The sequence below is a fragment of the Cercospora beticola genome, chromosome 9, assembly GCF_033473495.1.
Source record: "Cercospora beticola chromosome 9, complete sequence".
Classification (NCBI taxonomy): domain Eukaryota; kingdom Fungi; phylum Ascomycota; class Dothideomycetes; order Mycosphaerellales; family Mycosphaerellaceae; genus Cercospora; species Cercospora beticola.
The window spans coordinates 2177920-2200452 of NC_088943.1; the positions used below are offsets into that span (position 1 = coordinate 2177920).

Below are 22533 nucleotides of genomic sequence, written 5' to 3' on the forward strand. Positions count from 1 at the left end.
TCGGTGTGACACTAAGATCAGGCGACGCCGGTCCAGACTCTGCTTATACGACACGCACCCCTGTCACAACATGCTCGGCTCAAGGATATCCATGGCTAGCTTGCCATGCATGGTTCCCGACGCTCACAGGTGTTGCTCCTGCAACTTACACCTCGCGATTCTCTCCGAACAGAATCTGTCAAAGTGTCTGTTACCGATCAAACCTGCATCCTGCGCGCCAGCTCATCGCCATATCCTATGTCAACCACCAAGACAATAGAACTGCCTCTCGGCAACACCACCGCGAAATGCACGATTGAAATTCCGGATACGAGCGATGATCCGCCTGCTCCGGAAGCTGTTGTGGACTTCACATATCAAGCTGTTGCTTGGATAGTGAAGATTGCTGCAGAAATGAATACCACGGCTCCCGCCACCAGTCCACAGAGATCGAGCATTAGGCAAGTACGAGACATCCACGAGCTCAGTGCGTGCTGCCACCCATCGAGGACGAGACCTGACGAGGCGGCGATGCAGCTCATCGGCGTCAAGCGAGAGAGGCAGCCTGATTGTGTCGACATCAACGACGGATCTGCGGATCGACAATCTGAAGCTGGAACAGTCGTGAAACGACCCAAGTTCGCGATGCGACACGACAGTTTCTGGAATGGAGCTTCTGTACCTGAGGTTCCAATGTCGGATGACAGTGGGTTCTACGAGGGTGGTGATTGCTCGCAACCGGCGGAGAGTCTGCCACCCTCGCCGCCAAGATCTCCTGGCTTGTTATCAAGATCACGTTCTTGCCCGCTGCTGGCATCGTGAAAGCGGCAGCCGTCGCGGAGAATGGAGGAAAACGAGTGGGATACACCATGGCCACTGGGCCATGACCAATGAGGAACTGCAGCGAAGTGTCATGCGACGTACTTGCAGTACAGCTGCAGCTACTACACCTTGGTCCCTCTGGTCTGGCTGCAGCGGCCGCTCCAGCACAGCGTTTCCATCATGCCATTCACAATACGGCATTGGTAGAGGACCTCGACGATGCTTCTGAGCGCCCGTGCTACCGGCTACCCCGCCCGGTCCACCAAGAAGCTGTGCGTCACACGAATCATGATCACACTGCTGATGGCCACGCTGGTCCGTCGTGCCATACGGACTGAGGCTGTGCAGGTTAAGTGCTTCTCAAATGAGCGTATGAAGAGCCAGACAGCGAGCTGCTCCACCATGGCTCCTCGTCAAACAGATCCGCTTCGTTTCGCAAATCGTTTCGGCGACGGCGTGCTCCGCGGGACATGCGACGTAATGACAATCTGATCAATCATGCGCTGGATCAATTTTGCCGCGCCAACTGGCTCCCCTCTATAGCCAGCGTCCAACATGCAAGGACACCGATGCTGGTCCACGATCTTGCAAACAGGTAGATTTGCTTTCGCCCCAAGTTGTCTGGTGAAGGTGCTAATGGCTATAGGTTCATCTCCAATCGCGAAGATCAGATGCATTGAAGCTTGGAACCAGGTCGCATCGCTTCGATCTCGGTGTCGACTTACTGACACGCGGCCATTGGATGTATGACACAATACCCTATGCCCTCGGGGTCGAGGAAGGTACTGTTTAAACAGATAGACACGATACCATATGTCTCAGGCTGCAGCCTCAATGCACCATGCCCCATGGCACCAACGTCCACGCGCCACCTGTGACTCGATACAGTCACAGCTACTTGCACTTGATCTACACCATCACTTCCAACCCATCTCGGTCAGCGATTCTCTCTCATGGCGGCCTCTTTGTCTCACGCTGCAACTCCATTGACCATGCTCGCTCCCTTCGAAGCCTCTCGAGATCCAATGGGCCTCTCCGCTCACAACTACCTGATACAGCCTCAGTATACCCGCCACCTCTCCAACGTCTCCCAGCCCGCCGATCTCCAGGGTGGGGATCACGCTTCCGATCCGGCCGATGGAGAGCGACCTGCCTCCATGATGTTGATGTACCGCGATGACCTGCGTCAGTCTCCTCTAAAAACGAACGACGACGCCCGAAACCTCGTGTCTTCCAATTCCTATCATGTCAAAGCAAGTGACAAAGACCTAGAAGAAGCGGAGGTCGAGTCCATAATCCACGATATCGTAACAGGGCCATCGTCACCAGATCCGACAGAAAACAACAGCAGATTCTGGAGCAGTCCCTCCCTCCCCATCGACGAAGCAGAGCTCTGGGGTCACGAACAAGCCTCCATGTCTGCTACTGGTGCCGAAGAGCAGACGGTATATGTACCTCTCACCGCTTCCCGCAGACCAGCAGCCCAGAGAAAAGATCTAGGAGAAGGACTTGATTGGAATAAGATTTTGTTGCGGTCAAGGTCAGAGAGCAACCTGGTGTTTCTGAAGAGCCGAGATCGATCGAGATTCTGCGAGAAGGTGTTGATGCTGGAGGGGAACAGGGAGGATGCAGAAAAGTGGAGAGAGCAAGGGAACATTGCAGAACTAGATTTGTTATGGCCACCGAAAGCTAAGATACTATTGGGAGGATGAGGCATTGGCCTGGAAGGTTTGAAGTTGGAGGAGAGCGGGATAGTCCAACGGGAGAGCTGCACATCGAAATGCCTGATGGAAGAACGCGATGTGGTGCGGTATTGGCACATTGAAAGCAGCCAGATCAGATAGCATTGTGATTTCGGAATGAAGCGATTCACCCGTTCACTTTGTGCGACATTATCGGCGCAGTGAAAAGTGAAGCCTGAGGCGTGAAAGTCGGAGCTTTTGACTCGCTTTCCGACAGGCAGGCGCTGGTGACGTTGTTGCGTGCTCGCAGTCACTTTTCCCGCACGCCGCTTCCTGCACTATCTCTCGAACGCATCACGCGTCGCCGCGCCTGCACAACAATCTCCTCCTGCTCCTGTGTTTGCGTGCTTGCTACTACAACAACTGTCAGTCGCTTTACATCGCGCCTGTGCAATCACTTCGACCCACCACCGACGCTCCGAGCGCCCGTCGCCCCCGCCAATCGTACCCAACTTCACCAACTTTCCTCAGACACGCCGCCCATACGCCTTTGTCCAGGGACATAACACGAGTACCCTTAGCGTGCCAGGCGGGCAGCTGGCTGCAGGATGGCAAACGACGCAGATATCGCCACCTTCACGGCTTTCACGTCCGGAACGCCCGAACAAGCCCAGCGGTTCCTTCAACTCACAGACAACAACGTTGAGCAGGCCGTCGAGCTCTTCTTCAGCAATCCTGATCTCGGCAGTGGCAGCGGAGCAGACGTGAATGCCTCAGCACCCACCACGGCCAGAGACGACCCCATCACAATCGACAGCGACGACGAGGATGAGCCCAGACCGCAGCACAACGTCGAGGACGATGAAGCCATGGCGAGGCGACTGCAAGAAGAGATGTACGGCGGGCCCGGCGGCAGCAGTAGAGGTGGCGAAGACGAAGTGAGAGCACCCATTGCGCGGACGACAGAAACGCTGGTGGGGCCCGGCAGCTACGGCGGCTTTGACCCCAGCGATCCGGGCCAGATGAATGCGGCTATTGCTGAACAACTCATGCGGCGGAATCAGATGCGTGGCTCTCGTGCAGCGCCGGGCATTTTCAACCAAAGCGAATCGCGATCCATCTGGAGCGGTGACGACCCTACAGATCCAGAGGCGCATCGCAGAGCACTCTCACGCGCAACAGGAGGTTCATCAGATCAGTCCGCCAAGGCAAGCCACCTCGCCGACCTCTTCAGGCCGCCGGTAGATCTGATTACACCGCTGTCGCTCGCTGATGCGCGAGACGAGGGCAAGGAGGCTGAGAAGTGGATCCTGGTTAACGTGCAAGATCCCTCCATCTTCGATTGTCAGGTGCTGAATCGAGACATTTGGAAGAACGAGCAGATTCGAGAGACGATCAAGGAGCACTTTTTGTTTCTGCAGTACAGCAAGGACGACCCACGAGGAAGCGATTACGTGAACTACTACTTTTCGAACAGCCGCGACAACGAGGCCGCATACCCACACATTGCCATCATCGATCCGCGAACAGGCGAGCAGGTCAAGACGTGGTCCGGATCACCAGCACCCAAAGCCCCTGACTTCCTCATGGATCTGCACGAATTCCTCGACCGGTACAGTCTGAAGATGAACATGAAGAACCCAGTGCAGACAAAGCGCAAGGAGTCTAAGAAGGACATCAGCCAAATGAGCGAGGAAGAGCAGCTCGAGTTGGCCATGCAAGCCAGCATGGGTGCTGGTAGCGCCGCACCGAAAGATGAGGATCCCGACATTTTGACGAAGAGCTCGGCGAATGGCAAGGGTAAGGCACCTGTTGTGGACGATAGCAGTATGGACGTGGACGAGGAGGCACCAGCACAGGAGGACACACCATTCTCAAGAATCTCAGCCACCAGTCCACACGAAGAGCCCACGAGTACCGATCCAAAGGAGACAACGAGGATACAGTTCAGACACTCTGGTGGTCGCATCATCAGACGGTTCAACCTCTCCGATCCGGTGAGGAGGATCTATGAGTGGCTGAAGGCTAGCCCGATCGAGGGCCAGGAGGGAGACACATTCGAGCTGATCAGTCTGGGCAAAAACTTGATAGATCAGCTGGACCTCTCCATTGCCGATGCTGGGCTTAAGCAAGGCACAGTTATGGTGGAGTAAAGAGGCGCCGCTGTGGTGTTCCAAGAAGGAAGCATACAGCCAAGGGCAGCGTTGGAGATATGACAGTGGTATACAGTAGAGTATAGCGCCAGAGTCTGTCTAATAGAAATTCTGCACGGGCACAATCTGCCACGAATCTTGCCTATCTTTTTGAAGTTTCTCTTTCTGTTTTTGAATTGTTACTTCCATGGGGTGCGAGACCGCTGTGGTTACGGCTGAGAATCACTTGCCTTGCTCGGAAATATTATCACTGCCAGAAAGGTTTTCCAGCTCACGAGGCTCGCCACATCTAGGGAACGCGTGTCAGGTCTTGCCGGAGTACCAGATATTGCTTTCTCTGAGTTGGGAGGAAGCTCTCCACTCGTTGACCTGGCCTCGCGAGGGAATCTGCCGCCGTGTTTCGGTGGAGCGATTGCCAGGAGGTACATCTTTCTCTGGAGAGATGGAGGCTTTTCAGCTCAGGACATTGGACACGGCTCAAGACGTAATTCAGACATTACTGAGAAATACGGCTGCAAGTACGATTGATCTTGCTTGAATGAGGAGGTCTCTGCTTCTTGGTCTGGCCTCAAGACAGAGATGTGCGAAAGTGTGTCACGGGAGCCATTACCATCTCTCGTGGACAGCTCTACCCTTCAAGTCAGATCAGTTCATGCAACTTCCGTGCTTTCAATATCATTTCGTGAAAGTACCTGATTTCGGCCACAAAAACAAAATCCTTCATTCAAAAGAAGAAGCAAAACACGATGGTATCTAACTTTGCTGCATTTACATCACCATATCGTCGTCCTGTCCGAGCTGCGCATCCATCGCTCGCTGATTCATCCTCTCCCAGTCTGCGTGACACCTGATCTGCTCGTACATGCCGTACTGATCCTCCATCGCCTGCTGGTGCTGCGCCTGGGCATAACTAGGCGCTTGCCACAGTCCTGCAGCATACACAGGGTCCGAGTGCATCTGCTGATAGCCGTTGCTCATGTACGGCTCTGCCTCGCCTTTGGCAAGGTACGCAGCTCCGCTCGCAATACTCGCAGCCCGGGCACGGACAGCAGGTGGGCTGACGGGCTCCGAGACGTACGTATCGAAATCGTGATCCTCACGCGGTAAGATTCGGGATTGCATTTGCTGCTCATACCTTGCCCTGGCTTCTGCCTCTTCCTTCTCAACGCTCGTCGCCTCGTGCTGCGCCTGAAAGTGCTGCTCAAGCGTGTAGCTTGGCGGTGCGATCCTCCAAAGCTCAAGCAGACGAAGCCTCTGCTCATTGTCTGCGCCCGCAAAAAGCTCAATCTGATTAGGAAGCAATGAAGTTGGTTCAATGCTATGCTGAAGGAGCATCTCAGCCATGCCCGCAGGCATTATCGACTCTCGATATGGTGGCGGGGGAGATCGAGCGGGCTCGGACTGCGTATCTGTTGTGAGATGCGTAGAGTGGGTGTAATGTGCAGAAGCAAAGGTGAGGGGTGCATCGATCTTCTCGGGAACCATTTGTATCTGCTCGACAATTGCTCGAGCCTGTCCTTCGTATTGCGGCTCGGCAATGACCTTCTGCTGCTGCTCCGTCGAAAGCTTGGCAAAGAGCTGCGAGAGCTCATCGTGCTGGAAAGTGTTCATGGTGGTCTTACTCTCTCCCGAAACTCTGGCGCCCAAGGTTTTGCTGCCGCACTAGCAAAGTCAAACAAGTTAGTCGAGCACGAACGGGGTGGACGGCCTTTCTTTCGAGAGGCCGGGTCTTACGTGATTGCAAGTATGCTCTTGTATCCAGACCGACGCGGAGTACTCGACAGGGGTGCTGTAGCCGCAACTGTCGCAGTAGTGAACAACCACTCCCAGCATCGAACCAACAATCAAGTGTCCTGCAGATGGCCCAATTGCTCCTGACCCGGTCACGAGGTCCAGGGTATTCCAGTCCAAGTCCTTGGGGAGCAGAGCAAGCTATATAAGGAAGATAGGAAAGCGCAACAGTTGACGAGCAGCTTCTCCCACTCTCAGCTTTCCGTGTTCTCTTTCCTCGTCGATACAACTCGTATAGCTTCTCGTCGAGGCAAGCGTCCACGTCAGGTGAGAGGTGTAAGTCGCCGGCTATCAAAGCAGAAAAGCAAGAGGCGTCGGCGATTCTTTTTCCAGGTTGCCAACAAAGGAGGGGCACCTGTCCTTTCTTTCCCGACTCTTTCTCGCGGAGATTTGCGCGGGGCGGGGAGGGTTGGCAAGATCTTGTATTCAGTCGTAAGTACAGCTATCGAGGCTACCTAGAGGGCGAAGGGAGGGTGCAAGAGGGAACGAGGCGGTATATGAAGTAGCGGGTGGACAGGAGAGGGAGGGAGATGATATCGAAGGTGTGACCAATTTTAGTCTGCGTCATCCGCACGCTAAGTTAGACGGGCATCGGGGAGATCGCAGGTGTGATTGGCAGGGACCGACGCCGTTGGGCAGAAACAACGTCGCTGCTTTGTGCGGCGTCGGCCGGTCCTGGGGAATTGCACGTCGACGTTCGGCGGATCTTGCAGTGGCCAGTATAGAGCATGTCCAAACTCCAGTATCGCCTATCAGCTTGTGTCAGGCGGAGCAGAGTGAGGCGTTCGTTCGGCGTTGCGTTTGAGATCGAGATTGTCTGTTTCGACATTACGGTAGGCGGTAGCAGATATTGAGTCGCAAAAGCAGGCGCTAGTCCGGCGGGCGGAGTTAGGCAGGTAGAGCTCGCGCGTCTCGAATGCAAGCTCCATCACTACGTACAATCAATCCCACACCACTTCGACCCATCACCGCCGCTGCATCGTCCTTCCCGCAGGCACTTGATTTCGACGACGAACAGTAGAGCGCTACTTCCAAACAGCGCCTCCTGTCCGCGCCGTCTGCACCCCCGCTCACCTCCAAACAGTTCTCATAAACGCAGCCATGGTAATTGAAACAGCCTCATATCGACACGCGCGCATTCCCTGACTTGATGTTCTAGACGTCGATAGGCACAGGCTACGATCTCTCCAACTCCGTCTTCTCCCCCGATGGACGCAACTTCCAGGTCGAATACGCCGTCAAGGCCGTCGAGAATGGAGGCACCGCCATCGGCATCAGATGCAAGGATGGCGTGGTGTTGGCGCTCGAGAAGCTCGTCACCAGCAAGCTCATGAAGAAGGATGCAAACAACCGGATAGCAACTGTCGACAGGAATATCGGTGTGGTGAGTGAGGAAATGGTGCTTTGAAGCTGGCTGTGATACTGATGAGGCTGGTCACTAGGTCCACTCTGGTCTATTACCCGATGGCCGCCACTTCGTCTCTCGTGCCCGCGATGAGGCATCACAATGGCGCGGCACCTACAAGGCTCCTATCCCCACATCATCTCTCGCCAACCGCATGGGCGCCTACGTGCAAGCATACACTCTCTACTCCTCCGTACGACCATTCGGCATTACCGCGATCGTAGGTGGCTGGGACGCTGAAACAGAAGTTGACGTTGACGGAGCTGTCGGAAGCGGGCCAAAGGTCGGAGCAGGTGGCAAGACGCAAGGCGTGAAGGAAGGCGGGCCATACCTCTACATGATCGAGCCATCAGGTCTGTACTGGGGATACTACGGCGCTGCAACAGGAAAGGGACGACAGACCGCAAAGGCAGAGCTGGAGAAGCTGAAGCTGGATCCAAAGGATGGCGAGTGCATCAGCTTGGAGCAGGGCGTCAAGGAGGCGGCGCGCATCATCTACGCTGCGCACGAGGACAGCAAAGACAAGGAGTTCGAGCTAGAACTCACCTGGATCAGCTCAGTCAACGGGCCGACTAAGGGTCGACACGAGGCTGTGCCGAAGGAGATGAAGGAGGAAGCAGAGCGCTTGGCCAAGATTGCGCTGGAAGGCGAGGACGATGAAGAGGAGAAGATGGAGGAGTAGGCAATCTGCTGGGGTGTAAGATACCAGTGCATACGGCGGAGTCGCATGCATAGAGCGGCGTACGAGTTGATGGCTACAGAGAGGCGTTCATCAACGCTTTAAGAATCGAACAATGGCATGTATCATGAATCGTATGTTGTCCCCTCTTGCCAACTGATCTAGGTATCAAACTGCGCTGTGATCTGGCTAGATCTGAGGTCCGCTCAATGGTCGCGAGGATCCCTGTGGTAGCTCAACACACAGCCGGATTGAACGATCGCGGAGCGGTTCGAGTCGTGCGTGACTGGAGGCAGCATTTCCGCAGGTTTCGATCCTCGTAGCGACAGTAGTCGCCTTTGGATGGACCTCAGCAAGGGCCTCCGGTATGCAACGAGAGCGATACTGAGTTAATCGAGGCCTGGACAGCCGCACACTCAAGGGGAGGGGCTGAAGTGAAGGTAATGTGACCAGACCAAGAGCTGTTATGCACACTTTCACTCATCAGTCAACAGTGTATCAGGGACCTTCGCAAAGCGACAGCTCAACACATGTTGTTCATTAACCCCTCGCAGCGAAGATCATGCCAACACGATTATTTTGCGACGGTGGCCCAGGATGCACGCGAAGACGCGCTGCTGCAGTTCGCGATTCACTTTTCCAAAGCCACTTGCGCGTGTAACTACGTGTCCGAATTTGGTGGGCGAAAAAGCACGCGTCGAACGCGTTGCTCCTTCCCTCTCGAATTCGACCGCAGGCTGCCACACAAACTTCGAGTCAGCAATACCTCGCACACCACAACACCATTCCCCGACCGACAACAACCACGGCCAGCACAATGCCCCTTCAGCAGGAGACCTCGCCAGCCATCGTGGCCCCGCCAGACGGAGTCTGTCACTTTGACAGATTGCCACCGGAGCTACTCCGTATGATTTGTAGCTTTGCATACGGACACCAAAGTACAAAGCGCATCATCACGAGACTACAGTGGGAGAAGGATCAAGAAGACCTCGTGAAACGAGGCACATTGGCCAGCGCACCCGCATTCAAGCACCATGTTGACCATTTCCTCGTAAATATTGCCCACTTCATGAAGGCCCTACGCTCGGCAATCGCTGATCAAGACTGCAGGTATCCAAGCGGTTTTTCCTGAACGCCACTGAAGCATTCATCAAGGCTCAGCAGCTAGATCAGACGGGACCAGGGTCCAGTCTCAACCGCAAGGCCCGCCTCTGTCGACAGAGTACAATCCAACTCTTTGCCAGATCCGTCAAAGTGAACTCGTATGCCGACGCCTCTTTGCTCCGGAACTTCTCGAGCCTACGGAATGTTGAAGTTGTTATCGACGGGTTCAAACTTGAGAGCGGGCTCCCATGCAAAAAGTATGCTTGGCTGCATGTTTTTGAAGATCACGATCTCGCGAACCTTGAGTTTGTCGAGCATTTGGTCCTTCTCCGGGGCCTGAAGACGTTCACCTGCATTGCCGACACTTGTTTCTACGCTGATACGGAGCGGAAGAGGCAGGTGTGGCAGCAAAACGTCCTCGCGCTCGAAAAGTACGTGAGAAAATTCGTCACGGCACCAAAGCCAAAGGCTGCCCTGGATAGCTCGGCCAACAATACTGAGTCGACGCCGCTATATCCAGGGTCGCGCGTCACTGGCATCGGCTGCAAATCTATGCTCATCAGCGTCAAGTCTCAGCCACATTTCGCCTTCAAGCCCCAGCAAGTTGCCTTTGACTCAAGTATGGTCACCCGAGTGATGTGCTTAGAAGCGGATCAGCTTTCGCGGTGGGTCGACCACGCCCTTCGCCAACATCCAGAGCTTACTTCACTGCTCGACGACCCAGGCTTCGCCACCTCAAGATGAGCTCAACTTCCGGAGCAACTGGTCGAGCTCTGCAAGACTTGCTGGGTACGGATCCATTCTCGCTCCTGCTATCACAAGTGCAGCACATGAAGTGTCTGCATGCCGTGCGGACGCCATTGTCGATCAAGACTGCTGTACTTGAGTCTTACTATCGCGAGACATGTGATATGATATTATTATTTGCGCGCTCGGTGGCTGGAGTCGCTGTGGCGAAAACTTTTCACAGTCTTGCTAATTATGATCACTTTCTGAGCATCAATGGGGTTTAGAGGACTGTTCGGCTGAGATTTGCACGACGGACAGACTGGTAGCTTTCACTTCTCGCTGATCAAGGGCCTTGCTTCTGATGGGACAGATGATGACGCTGATGCTGATCAAAATTGGAGGAAGCTACATAGCATCGCAAACTTGCCCAGCACGACACTAAGTCTTCTCAACCATGTGGTGAAGTGCATGTTGCTGAGACATCCCACTGACAAACATCGATTACGCAGAACGGAGGGTAGTCATCTGAACAACGTCTCCAACTTCTCTCTGCAATGCAATACCTCCTTCCTCCTCCACACACGCGTATACGACATATACGAAGCGACCACTCTCGCGAATATACACCAGAGCCTTTGACCAGAACTTGTTTCGTAGTAAAAATACCACTTGCTTTTGCAGAGTGGCAGCGACCACCCTTCGGCAATTGGTGACAATGCAACCCAGGAATTGTACAAAGGCTGTCACTGCATTGTCTATAACAAGCAGCAGACCGTGTCAATCACTCACTGCGTTCTCGGTACGGCGACTCGCATTCACTGCTGCACTTGCTCATTCACTCTCCAGTGAACACGTACGCTCGTGAATACCATTGCGTTCCTCTCCTACATTTCAAAAGCACTCATTCCTCTCCTACGTCTCAAAAGCACTCACTTGCTGGATCGACTCCTTCAACCTAACCAAAAATCGCAAAACAACGCAGCAGACATTGCAATACCGAGCTTCAGTGAACAGCACCAGCACCTGCACAGCACACACCGCTCTCGTCGACGCAGTACCAGCAGTGTTGTCGTCATGTCGCTCGCGCTCGCAACCTCCCCAGCTGCAGTGGCTCCGCAAGACGGAATTTGCTACTTCGATAAGCTGCCGCAGGAGCTGCTCGATATGGTATGCGACTTTGCATATGGATATCAAACCGAGCGTCTTATTATCACGAAAGGCCAATACATGGAAAGTCGTGAGGATCTCTTGGAAGTGGGGAAATTGGCCAGTATACCACCCTTCGAGCATCACGTAGATCGATTTCTTGTAAGTACTCCCTACTTCACTAGAAGATATCTAGCAGTTACTAATCAGGACGCAGGTGTCAAAGCGTTTCTTCCTCAGCGCGGTGGAAGCTTATGTCAAGGCTCAGCGACTTGACCATACAGCGGGGGAATATTACTTCTCATCCGATCGTGTATCTGGAAAGAAGCTATTCCAGCTGTTCGCGAAAGACATTAAGGTTGCTTCTCTGGAGGACATATACACGCTCCGGAACTTCTCGAGCCTGAGGAACATCGAGCTGGTCCTCGATGAATACAAGTTCAGGTTTGGATCACCGCCATCGACGAATTATCCATGGGTCCACGCCTTCCAACCAGACGACTTCGCACAACTGAACATTGTCAAACACATCGGTGCTCTGCGAGGTGTGCAGACATTCGCCATCACGGCTGGCAGATGTCACCAAGCCGATACAGTGGCTAAGAAGCAGATGTGGCAATGTAACATTGACACGCTACAGACTTATCTCACATTGATTGTGACTGCACGAAAATTCAGTACCAATGCAGCAAACCCAACAATCCCTGCAGCGAATTCGCATTGCGTCAAGCAGCCACAGCCACTTTACCCAGGATCGCGCGTCAGTGGCACTGAATCCGCTCTCACCAAACCAACAATTCGTCTAGCCGGTCCAATCCCCGTCCTGGCTTCCCAAGTCATGGGCCTCAAATCGAATGAATTGCGTCAATGGATTGAACGTGCTCTTCAGGAGAATCCAGAACTTGCGCGACCTCTCGAGATTTCCGATCTGAAAGCTAGAAACTGAGCGCTGGCCTTCGTACATTTTTTACGAGCATTGCAGAATCGGGTCTGGAGCCACTCCCGCAACTCAGGAAGAGGCATGACTGGACCGAGTTTTCGAATGTGGCACTCTGCCGCACGACATGATGCCGGCAGCGATCCTCTCGAGGTTCAAACGTCTACAGCTTAACTAACCGGTTCACTGCAGTTGGCGGAGCTGATTTGCCCGCAACGTGTATCAGATGAAGACTCACCGCCCCTGCGTCTCCAGCAGAGCATGTCCATGTGCGTGACATCCCAAACTTTGGACTTATGGAGTATGAGCTTGTTTCTTCGAGGGCAATTGTAGAGAGATATGGACGAGCTTGGTGTTGAGTCTGAGCGTTAGCTATGTAGCCAGGAAGTCTCGTCATTGCAATATGACAGCTGGGCTCAAAATGACATCGACTATCATGCTGAACGTTGCCAGAAATCACGTTTAAGGTCGTGCACTGGTGGGCCTTTGCTACACAGCGTAGTCTCCTATCGCAGGCCTATTCGAGATAAAAAAAAAAACCGACTTCGTTGCGTAGCCGTTTAGCAATCGCGGATTGATAAAAATTCATGGCCTGGGCTTGAAAAAGGTGATTGATCACGAGCCCACAGATACCACAGGCGTTTCTGACGCTCTGAAAATCTTGAATAGTACGTGTCTGAGCTTCTACGATGTTCTCTATCCCACGGATGCCCTGCTAGTTTTCTCTGATTTTGAAGATCTGACACAATGAGACGTACGTTCGATCAAGCTATGAATTGGCTCTTTCGAAGCAGAATAAAGGGTACTGGAGCAACACAGGAATTATAGTCATTCACTGTGTTCATCGGTTCACTGTTGCGGTGAAAATTAACTTCTCGATCAGAAGCTGCGCTAGTGAATGGCGCTTGCGTTCGTCCACGATTCAAAACCTTCCCCTTTCCTTTTCACCAACACCCAGACACCGACAAAGATAGCTACACACAACAACAGCATCTATGCCAGTCACTCTTCCAGAAATTTCCAACATGTCGTTGGCTCCCAAAACCTCATCACAAGCTGGATCTCCCGCATCGGGGAATGGGGTCTGCCATTTTGACAGACTGCCGCAGGAACTACTATATAGGATCTGCGACTTTGCATATGGCCACCCCGCTGAATCTGGCTTCACCACTAAAGAACAACAAACAGACTGGCAGCTGTATCAAATAAAGCGAGGCTGGTCGACAAGCATCCGACCCTTCAAACCACAGGTCGATCAATACATGGTGTCCAAGCGCTTCTTTGTCAGCGCTATCGAGGCGTTCGTGAAGGCTCAGCATCTCGACCTTTCCGACGGCTCTGAATTCATCATGGCTTACATTGCTGAACAGAAGGTGTTCGCACTTTTCACTCGATCTGCTACACTGTCAAGCCTTTCGCTCGATTACCTCCAAGACTTCTCCACATTGAGACACCTGACTATACAAGTCGATTGCGACCACTTTGGAAAGGATGAGTGGGCTGCGGACAAATTCCCATGGCTCTACGCCCTTCAAGATGGCGACATTGCAGAACTCCCATTCGTTAGAAGATTGAGCAATGTCCGAGGATTGAAGACTTTCAACTGTAAAGCCGATGTTTGCTACTACGCCGAGACGCCGGTGAAGCTCCAGATATGGGAAGACAACGTCTTCGCTATCTGCAAGTATCTGCTACCAATCGTAACGACCAAGAAGACAGGCGTAGCTCCTGTACATTCGTTCAACGACAGTGGACGGCAGCCGTTATATCGCGGATCCCACGTCAGTGGCATCAACTGCGGCTCTTCTCTGCTTACGACTGAGTCTGACCAGTTTGATTGGCTGCCGAAGCAAACCACTCAGGTTCTTACAATGGACCTAGACATCATGCGTCGATGGGTAAAACGTGCTCTTCGGGAGCATCCAGACCTTGCTCGACCATTGGACTAGGCTAGTTGGCAGCTGCGCTATTCTAACCTGACAGGCCTGCCTTCTGTCACCGACTGAAACATTCACAGCCTAATTCGAGCCTGCTTCTGCTCCTTACTATTACAGTCGTCAACGTGGGCGCATCAAGCTTCGATCTGCAATGTGTTACTCATGGACTCAGCGGAGCATATACATACGGCGCCAAGCTCCACCCCTTGTCCAAAGTCAAGGGAAGTAGGATCTACACTTCCACGCTCAATTGTATGAAGCATTGTGGTCAAAGAGCTATCACAGCGATGGTCAGTTCTAAGATCTGCTGAGAACGTGGAGGTTTTCTAAGGTTGATCAGCCGTGACTTACACAATAGAGATGTTCCCATTCCAACCTTTGTCGCACGATCATAGTGCTTAACAAAAGGGGCGTGCCTTGGGGTGACGATGATAGACCGCCGCTGACACCGACAGATGTAACAGCGTAGATGTCTGTAGTCATTGGGTACTGATCAGTATTGAGTACAGCTCTGTTGTACTCCACACTGCCCTCTCATTATTAGCATGAATTTGTTTGTCGTTCGTGTATTCATTCACCCACCTCACGTGCAAGCTTACTAAGATCCTGCCGATCTGCCGACGTTATGTATTTCGCTCGTTGTTGGCTCCATCAAGTTTCTCATTCGACAGCTCAGCACCTCTGGCCTCGAACTTCCCACCTGAGCGCTCGATAATACTCAACAGAAGGCTCCAACTTCGCTGTGTTCGTCGCTGCCTCTTTTCAAAGGCGAACTTTTAATTTCGACATCGCTGCTCCAAGCAACACTTTCGTGCTGGCTTGATCTTGCGAGTCGATTTGATTTTCCAGTCGACTCGGAATTGCCCGTCATCGCAAGCCATGCCAAATCTTTCTCCAGCTCGCCCTGATGCTGACGGCTGTCTGCTCTGGACTCTGCCTCGGGAGCTTGTCTGCCAAATCTTTGACTATGCCTTTGGCGAGCAGCGGGTAGGCTGGTTTGAGCTTTGTCACCCCGAGTGTGAAATGGCTGGAGGGGGAGTCATACAAAGCGGGCAGACTCGCCGACGAGCAGAAGCTGCCACCCTTTGAGTACGCAATCGAGAAACTCCTTGTAAGTCCACGTTGGCAGGTCAGCCGAAAGACTGCGTGCTGACAAGAAAATTTTTTCAGGTATCCAAACGATTCTTCACCAATGCCGTCCCGGTCTTCATGCAGTGCCAGACTTTGTGTGATGTCTGGGAGCAGTCAGGAGAGATCCGCAATGTCCACGGCCTACATCTCTTCAAACTCTTCTGTACCGCAGCGCGCTCCTCCTCCGTCGATATCATGCAGCAATTGCAACACTTCGCCCAATTGCGAACACTGACCATCGATGCCACATTCATGCATCTCAGGGAAGAAGGCTTGATACGCTCCAGGTGCCCATACCAAGAGATCTTGACTGAGGAAGACTATGAGCGTCTGCCCGTCACGAAAATTCTGAAACAGTTTCGAGGCATCATCACCTTCTCATACAACTCAGATAACATGTTTTGGGCGGTCGATCGGGAAAAGGAGCGGATACTGTGGGAGCAAAATGTTGCTGGACTAGCAGACTACCTGAGACGGTTCATGACCCAGGCAAAGACCAGCAGTCCGTACCAGATCTCTTCGACGTACACCGGACCGGCACCGCTCTATCCTGGCTCGCGCGTTACCGGCATTGGAGAGCCATCTAAGCTTCTGACGTCTGCCCAACTTGAAGACATGTTCGGACCCTCGACGAGCGAAGCGACGGACGTGGCTTGAAGAAGGCGCAGGATATCTTTGAGAGCTGTGAGGGACTGCAGAGAGCGTGCAAACTCCGGGATGGGCAGTAGACGGTGGAACCAAACGCGATCGAATGCAAACTCTTCTTCGACATGCAGGAAACATCGTCGAAGGTCTCAATTGGACTTGCCGTGAATGTTCGTAATCAGAGCTGCTACTGCTGAATTTGATGGCCGTCGGCACGGGTGAGAGCACTGGGGTATCTTGTCGAACACTGTGGCATGGCATATGATTTGTCGGCTCAAAGAATGAGAAGGATGCGAATGGCGGCTCATGAGTTTGTGACACCGTAGCTTGGTTACAGTGTTGCATTGTTGACGCAGCAGGTGAAGTGGAACGATAATTCCTCGCGCGACAGGGATGGCAATCGGAAAGACCAGGGCGGACCTCACCGCTTGATCACGCCGCCAAGCAATCCCGTACGGCATGGTGGTGAGATATGTAACATCATCACGACCTGTGACATAGGTTGTGTCTCGCCACGATACTCAAATGTCGATATATAGAAGAGCGAAACAGTAGGTAGCCAAACATTTCTCTATCACCAAGTTCACGGTACACAACAAAACACTCCACCACCTTACTTGAATCAAAACCACCATTAACAACAATCAAACCATGTCCAGCCTCTGCCAAATCTGCGGTGCACGCTTCTACGACGACGATCTAGCCAGCAATCCACTCTCCCACTTCTGCATTGGTCTCGATGGTCCCGCGATCGTGCATTTCGAGACCGAAGAACACCAGAATTCCGCACCACATACTCCCGAGTTTGAGAAGCCAAAGAGTGCGACACAACCCAAAGGTTAGCCTCCCTCCTCGTCTATCGCATTGCGATGCACATATGCTGACTGCTGTTCTCAATAGCGTTAGCTCTTCCCGCACAAGCACATGCACAAGAAGACCTGGATGAGATCGCAAAGTTGCATCAAGAAGTAGACGCATTGAAGGCGAAGCTGCAGAAGGGTCATGTGTCTTTTGCGTGAAAGAAGAGTGTGAATGAAGTCGTAGAGACCAGGCGCAACAGTACTGGAACAAAACAAGCACAGATTGACGACTCCACGCGGCGTTCTTGGGAGGTCTGAACTTGTCGTAACGCATAGCATTGGCGCTGGATGACAGGCTAACGAAACGGGACACGAAATGACTTGAAATTCGAGAGGGAGGCTATATTGACCAGGACACATTAATACTTGAATACTTCACTCTTCTGCAACAGTAATGTAACTTACCTTTGATACCAGATCCCAATGTTCGCTCAAAAGTTCAGGATCACAGCTCCGCTCCTCAGAACATCCACCTCAATCCTGCCTTCATCATTCACAGTTGCCACCTCTCCTCTCGTGACATTGCTTAGTGCCACCGGTCGACCTTCATCCAATTCAAAATTGTAGCTGTATCCATCGAACGTAATTCCGGTGATCGCATCACTACCATTCGCAGAAAGACGCTGTAGTTCGACTTTGGAATCTGCAAAAGAAGTCGGAAGCTGGAAAGTGTACGTCTCGGTTGGTCGAGGATACGGGGTCAGGTACTCCTCATTGTAGTCCGTCGCGTTATACGATTGCATGTTAATCACGATGATTTTGCGCAGGTTTCCGTCCAGGTAAGACGCATACGCCGCTTCTGTGTCCTTTTGAAGTGGGATGTTGATAATCTTGGGTGGGCAATCGGTGATATTGCCCAAGAAGGCTGCGACAGCGATACTCGCGTAATATGGCGCTTTCGTTCCTTTGGCTACGAGATCGGTGTCGATAGGCTGCCAAGCTTGGTAGCGGTAATTCGTGCCCATGTGCATGTGTACGCGTCGGATGTTGTTCGCTGCGCACCACAAATTGAAGTCGACGCCCCACAGGGCTGCGCCGAAAGTGTTGGAGAGGCCTGGCCGACCTTGATTGTATAAAGAATTGGTCTCGCCGAGGATGTAGGGCAGGTCAGGCTCAAGTTCGTGAATTAGGCGAGACGAGTTGACGTGTTTTCTGACCGAGTTCACGGTAGAGGTGTGATTCATCAGAGTGCCTCGCAAAGTGACACCAGGAGATCCGGCACCGGAGATGTAGCTGTGAGCGATTAGCAGCTTTTCCTCGAGCCTGATTCGATTCATACTTGTGAGAACTGATCATGCCAATGATGCCATCTTCGTTCAGTCCAGCTTGCCATGTTCTCAGTGGCTCCAAGCTATTCGTCGTTCCCGAGAACGATGGCGCGTAGTACTGATAGCTCTCGTTGCTTGCAAGCTCGGGACAGGACTGTCCCATCTCCACTCGGATGGCCCTTGTCCAATGTTGCCATTCCTCGACATAGTCGTGCTCTGTCCAGTTTCGAGGTCTCACTGGCCCTTGAGCAGAAGTTTTGAACAGATCTGGTTCGTTACCAAGCTCCCAAAACAGGAGTCGGTCTCTCAGAGCTTCGCATGCGTACGATACAGAGTCGAGGAGTCCTTGCCTTGCTGTAGAGCTGTTGCGTCCGAGGTTGAATCCATGCACAAACTGCACACCTGGCCATGTTTGATACGACTCAAAATATTTTGGCCCAATAGTCAAAGTGGTCGGATAGTCAGGAGAAATATCCGGGTTCACAATGCCCACTGATGCCACGTCCAGCGACTCATTGAAGACTGCATAGTCTTGAGTATTGCCGCCGACACGTATATGTGGCTTCGTGCCCTGTAGATTACCGAGATTTTCCAAGAGGTTGTCGGAGAATTCATTTGGTGCAGATTTGTTGCCTGCAAAGTCTGGAAAGGAGGAAAACTCTATACTGTAAGTGACGAAGCTTTCCAAGGGAACACCTGCATCGGAGGGCGCTGATTCTGCAACGAAAACTACTGATCTTTCCTGCTCGCTGGCGTGGACCGATAATAGTGCTCCTCGGATGAGGATTCCGTAACCAAGCTTGGTAAGGATATTCGTGAAGGCCATAATTGATAATGATACATTGGCTGGCGATGCTGGGCTGGTCCGAATGCGTGGACATTTTCTATAAGGGCGCCCGGCTTGAGCATGAACATTCCCCGCACTTCGCGCTGCAGCAAGATCCTAGATTATGTGCATGATGATGCTATCGGCCTCGAGCGTGTGCCCGGATGACTGCTGCCGTGTCCAGGCTGATCAGCCCACTTTCAGTGTGTGTGCCTGACGATCAGTGCATTGCATGCGGGCGGCCAGCATTTAGCCATGAGTAGATGAAGCTTTACCTATCGAAGACAGTCAGCAAAGACAGCAGGAGGCTCGGTCTCTCCAGCAGTTCATGCTGGGCAGACCACTGTCGTGCGATGAAGGTCGTCTGTTGTGAGCAAGTGTGTCTTGTGAGCACAAATGCTCAGCTGTCGGCCATGCTCGGCGGTGCCAATAGACGACTTTGATCCGCACACAGAGACTGAGAGATATGCAACTGCATCGTTTGAATCCTCACACTCGATAGCCTGGTCAAGAATCATGCGCACAGTCCGTGGGAGCATGGTACGCGTCTGCCACGGACATCAGCACCTGATTTTGGCATCTAACATCAAAACTCAGGTCAGTGTGGCAGCAAACTGAAACACAGAAGTCTTAATATAGGGTGGTGAGAAATGATGCAGAGATAGGTCGTCGTTTTGTGTTGGGCTTGGAGATACAGGAACTGAAGCAGCTTGAAGAGTTGCTTCGACTTCGACTTCGACTTCTCACGACACGGGAATGCCAAGAGACATGTTCGGGCCGCTCCGTAGCCTCCGTCCGCCGCATCAAAATTCTGTTGCGCGACGCGATCTCTTCACCTTTTCTTCTTCGTGCGGCGCATGATCTAATTCAGTTTCCCAAACGTTGCTCGTTCGTCTATCCCCATGATAGAACGTGTGTCCGATCGTGCACAGAGCAAATTCATTGCAAACTCGGCGCTTCAGCCAACTCCGACTCGACAGCCATTTTCCAAGTGGTCCTGTTGGCGTGCTGGACGCTGAACATCCTCTTTTTCTGTATCTATGCCCTGTTGCAGAACAGCTCGAAAGCTTTCTGACCCGCGGTAGTCGTCTTTCCCGGAATTCTTGCCGTCTACCATACTCGTGAAGACAGTTCGGACAAGCCTCTGAGATCTGCACGCGTAAGACCTGAAGAAGAGAGCCAGTATGTCGCGTCTCAATGTCGTTGCGCTGATCTCTGGCGGTAAGGACTCGTTCTTTTCTATTCTGCACTGCCAAGCGAACGGCCACAAAGTCGTCGCTCTTGCCAACTTGCACCCCAAGTCTCGGGATGAGGAGGACTTGGACAGCTTCATGTATCAGACGATCGGTCACGCCATAATACCGCTGTACGAGCAAGCTCTCGGTCTGCCATTATATCGTCAGGAAATCTGCGGAACTGCCGCAGTGCAAGATCGCGACTACCACCACAGCAGTGCCGAAGATGAGACCGAATCTTTGTTACCTCTACTGCGGAAAATACTCGCCGCACATCCCGAAGTCAATGCGGTGAGCACCGGCGCCATCATGTCGGATTATCAGCGCACTCGAGTGGAGTCCGTTGCGCTCAGGCTTGGTCTCACGCCCCTTTCATATCTTTGGCAATGGCCTACACTACCTCCGCAAACGCAAACGTCTCTGCTGGAAGACATGGCAGCAGTTGGGCAAGACTCTCGGATCATCAAGGTGGCCTCTGGGGGACTCGACGAGAGCTTCTTGTGGCAAAACGTGGCAGACGCACGCACAAGACTTCGCCTAAGCAAAGCCGCTGAACGTTTTGGTACACCGGGTGATGGAGCAGTCTTGGGAGAAGGTGGAGAATTCGAGACTCTAGCCATATCGGGTCCAGCGCCGTTGTGGAAGGGCAGAATAGTGGTCGCTCCCGAGAACATCAGGAATGTGCCTGGTGAAGCGGGCAGCGCTTCGGTCAGATTGACAGAGGCTGCTGTCGTGCTGAACGCTGACCAAGAGAGTGAACCTTCGTCGAACACCTCTGTACGCATGCCGGCTTTGCTTGAGGCCAGGTTTGAGTCCATACTGCAGGCAGTTCGAAATAGGCCCTCCTTCGAAGCCGATGGCGGCACCCCCGTTTTCTGTCAGATGTCAGCGTCTGGCGCAGCATGGAACGGTGGACCCGATCCTGACATAGAAGTACTGGCCGACATCACTGGCGAAGGCACCACTGCAGCGGCACAGACGAAAGCCATCATGGATCAAGTGGTTGCTACACTGGCTCGAAAAAGCCTTACCATCGCAGACATCGCGAACGTAACGATAGTGCTCCGGAACATGGACGACTTCACTTCGGTCAATCCAGTCTACGGCAGCTATTTCAGCAAGCCTAACCCACCTGCGCGAGTTACGGTTGCCTGTGGAGATGTGCTTCCTGAGAACGCACTACTCGCGATATCAGTAGTAGTGGAGTCTGGCAAAAGGGACGGCTTACATGTACAATCTCGCTCCTACTGGGCGCCTGCGAACATTGGTCCATACTCGCAGTCCATCAAGCTAAGTGCACCAGGCCGACAGAAGACTTACATTGCGGGACAGATTCCGCTAATCCCAGCAAGTATGCAGTTACCTGATCACTCATCAGAGGGCGAAAGCCACGACTTCACCCTGCAAAGTGTATTTGCTCTGCAACATCTCGACCGGATTGGAAGAATTATGCAAGTCGGGCAATGGGCTTGTTGCATCGCTTTCATCGCCTCAGATGGTATTGAGCAGGCGGTGCTGACCACACGTGCTGACATGGCTCGCAACACATGGAAGGAATATCACACTCCACAATCGTTACCTACGTCAGGTGGTGAGCCCGAAGATGACGACGACTTTGATGTCTGGGATCAGCGACATGGCTCACGTAGAGGCGGGTGGCAAACACACTCATCATCCTCGAGGCACGAGAAAGACATTCGCGATGAATCCAGCAAGTGCGTGCCACCATTGGCAGTCATCGCGGCCAATGCACTTCCTCGGGGCGCAGATATAGAGTGGGTTGGGTTCGGCGATAGCACAACCACGATAGAGAGTGCCACACCAGTGCACTTCGCCAGTGTGCTGAAAGCCTTCAAGCATCGAATCCTGCCGTTGGTAAGCGCTAGTGATCCTCTCACTGTTAGCTGATATACAGGATCCAAACGAAGAGAGACTCGCTTGCTCCGCATTGGGCAATGTGTTTTGTCAGGTCCAGATGTGTAATGGGCGAGCGTCGGCCGCCTTGTGCTGCCGAGAGCTGAGAAGGATGTCCCCACCTCTCGACACTTCCCCGCTCTGGAATCGCCACCTTTGCTATGGCACTAAGGCTGAAGAGGCGACCCGTGTTGCGAACTCGTGCCACATTACTCGAAACCGCCGACTCGATACTGTGGCAAGCTGTTGTTACAATGCAAGGCACGAGATACCATGATCTCAAGTGCGGG

General features: G+C 52.9%; 12 protein-coding genes across 12 annotated transcripts; 10 read left to right on the plus strand and 2 right to left on the minus strand.

Annotated features, from left to right (window-relative positions):
- Positions 1-105: 105 nt before the first annotated feature.
- RHO25_013032 (uncharacterized protein) lies at positions 106-801 on the plus strand (the record flags this gene model as incomplete). The annotated part of the gene is made up of 1 exon (XM_065603632.1): positions 106-801. One exon carries the CDS (start codon positions 106-108, stop codon positions 799-801), a length of 696 nt encoding a protein of 231 aa, XP_065459704.1.
- Positions 802-1793: 992 nt separating this feature from the next.
- RHO25_013033 (uncharacterized protein) lies at positions 1794-2513 on the plus strand (the record flags this gene model as incomplete). The annotated part of the gene is made up of 1 exon (XM_023604305.2): positions 1794-2513. One exon carries the CDS (start codon positions 1794-1796, stop codon positions 2511-2513), a length of 720 nt encoding a protein of 239 aa, XP_023450108.2.
- A 578-nt stretch (positions 2514-3091) lies between these two features.
- On the plus strand, positions 3092-4636 carry RHO25_013034 (uncharacterized protein; the record flags this gene model as incomplete). The annotated part of the gene is made up of 1 exon (XM_023604306.2): positions 3092-4636. The coding sequence occupies one exon, from the start codon at positions 3092-3094 to the stop codon at positions 4634-4636; it is 1545 nt and encodes a 514-aa protein (XP_023450155.1).
- A 768-nt stretch (positions 4637-5404) lies between these two features.
- RHO25_013035 (uncharacterized protein) lies at positions 5405-6247 on the minus strand (the record flags this gene model as incomplete). The annotated part of the gene is made up of 1 exon (XM_023604307.2): positions 5405-6247. One exon carries the CDS (start codon positions 6245-6247, stop codon positions 5405-5407), a length of 843 nt encoding a protein of 280 aa, XP_023450156.2.
- Positions 6248-7528: 1281 nt separating this feature from the next.
- On the plus strand, positions 7529-8514 carry RHO25_013036 (uncharacterized protein; the record flags this gene model as incomplete). Its single annotated transcript, XM_023604308.2, has 3 exons — positions 7529-7531; positions 7587-7811; positions 7870-8514. 3 exons carry the CDS (start codon positions 7529-7531, stop codon positions 8512-8514), a joined length of 873 nt encoding a protein of 290 aa, XP_023450153.1.
- An 814-nt stretch (positions 8515-9328) lies between these two features.
- Positions 9329-10359, plus strand: RHO25_013037 (uncharacterized protein; the record flags this gene model as incomplete). Its single annotated transcript, XM_023604309.1, has 2 exons — positions 9329-9562; positions 9622-10359. The coding sequence occupies 2 exons, from the start codon at positions 9329-9331 to the stop codon at positions 10357-10359; spliced, it is 972 nt and encodes a 323-aa protein (XP_023450154.1).
- Positions 10360-11418: 1059 nt separating this feature from the next.
- Positions 11419-12436, plus strand: RHO25_013038 (uncharacterized protein; the record flags this gene model as incomplete). The annotated part of the gene is made up of 2 exons (XM_023604310.1): positions 11419-11652; positions 11708-12436. The coding sequence occupies 2 exons, from the start codon at positions 11419-11421 to the stop codon at positions 12434-12436; spliced, it is 963 nt and encodes a 320-aa protein (XP_023450104.1).
- Positions 12437-13452: 1016 nt separating this feature from the next.
- Positions 13453-14376, plus strand: RHO25_013039 (uncharacterized protein; the record flags this gene model as incomplete). Its single annotated transcript, XM_023604311.2, has 1 exon — positions 13453-14376. The coding sequence occupies one exon, from the start codon at positions 13453-13455 to the stop codon at positions 14374-14376; it is 924 nt and encodes a 307-aa protein (XP_023450106.2).
- A 1314-nt stretch (positions 14377-15690) lies between these two features.
- On the plus strand, positions 15691-16152 carry RHO25_013040 (uncharacterized protein; the record flags this gene model as incomplete). The annotated part of the gene is made up of 1 exon (XM_065603633.1): positions 15691-16152. The coding sequence occupies one exon, from the start codon at positions 15691-15693 to the stop codon at positions 16150-16152; it is 462 nt and encodes a 153-aa protein (XP_065459705.1).
- Positions 16153-16791: 639 nt separating this feature from the next.
- On the plus strand, positions 16792-17159 carry RHO25_013041 (uncharacterized protein; the record flags this gene model as incomplete). Its single annotated transcript, XM_023604312.2, has 2 exons — positions 16792-16978; positions 17041-17159. 2 exons carry the CDS (start codon positions 16792-16794, stop codon positions 17157-17159), a joined length of 306 nt encoding a protein of 101 aa, XP_023450119.1.
- A 272-nt stretch (positions 17160-17431) lies between these two features.
- On the minus strand, positions 17432-19094 carry RHO25_013042 (uncharacterized protein; the record flags this gene model as incomplete). The annotated part of the gene is made up of 2 exons (XM_023604313.1): positions 17432-18233; positions 18280-19094. The coding sequence occupies 2 exons, from the start codon at positions 19092-19094 to the stop codon at positions 17432-17434; spliced, it is 1617 nt and encodes a 538-aa protein (XP_023450120.1).
- Positions 19095-20278: 1184 nt separating this feature from the next.
- RHO25_013043 (uncharacterized protein) lies at positions 20279-22237 on the plus strand (the record flags this gene model as incomplete). Its single annotated transcript, XM_023604314.2, has 1 exon — positions 20279-22237. The coding sequence occupies one exon, from the start codon at positions 20279-20281 to the stop codon at positions 22235-22237; it is 1959 nt and encodes a 652-aa protein (XP_023450484.1).
- Positions 22238-22533: the final 296 nt, after the last annotated feature.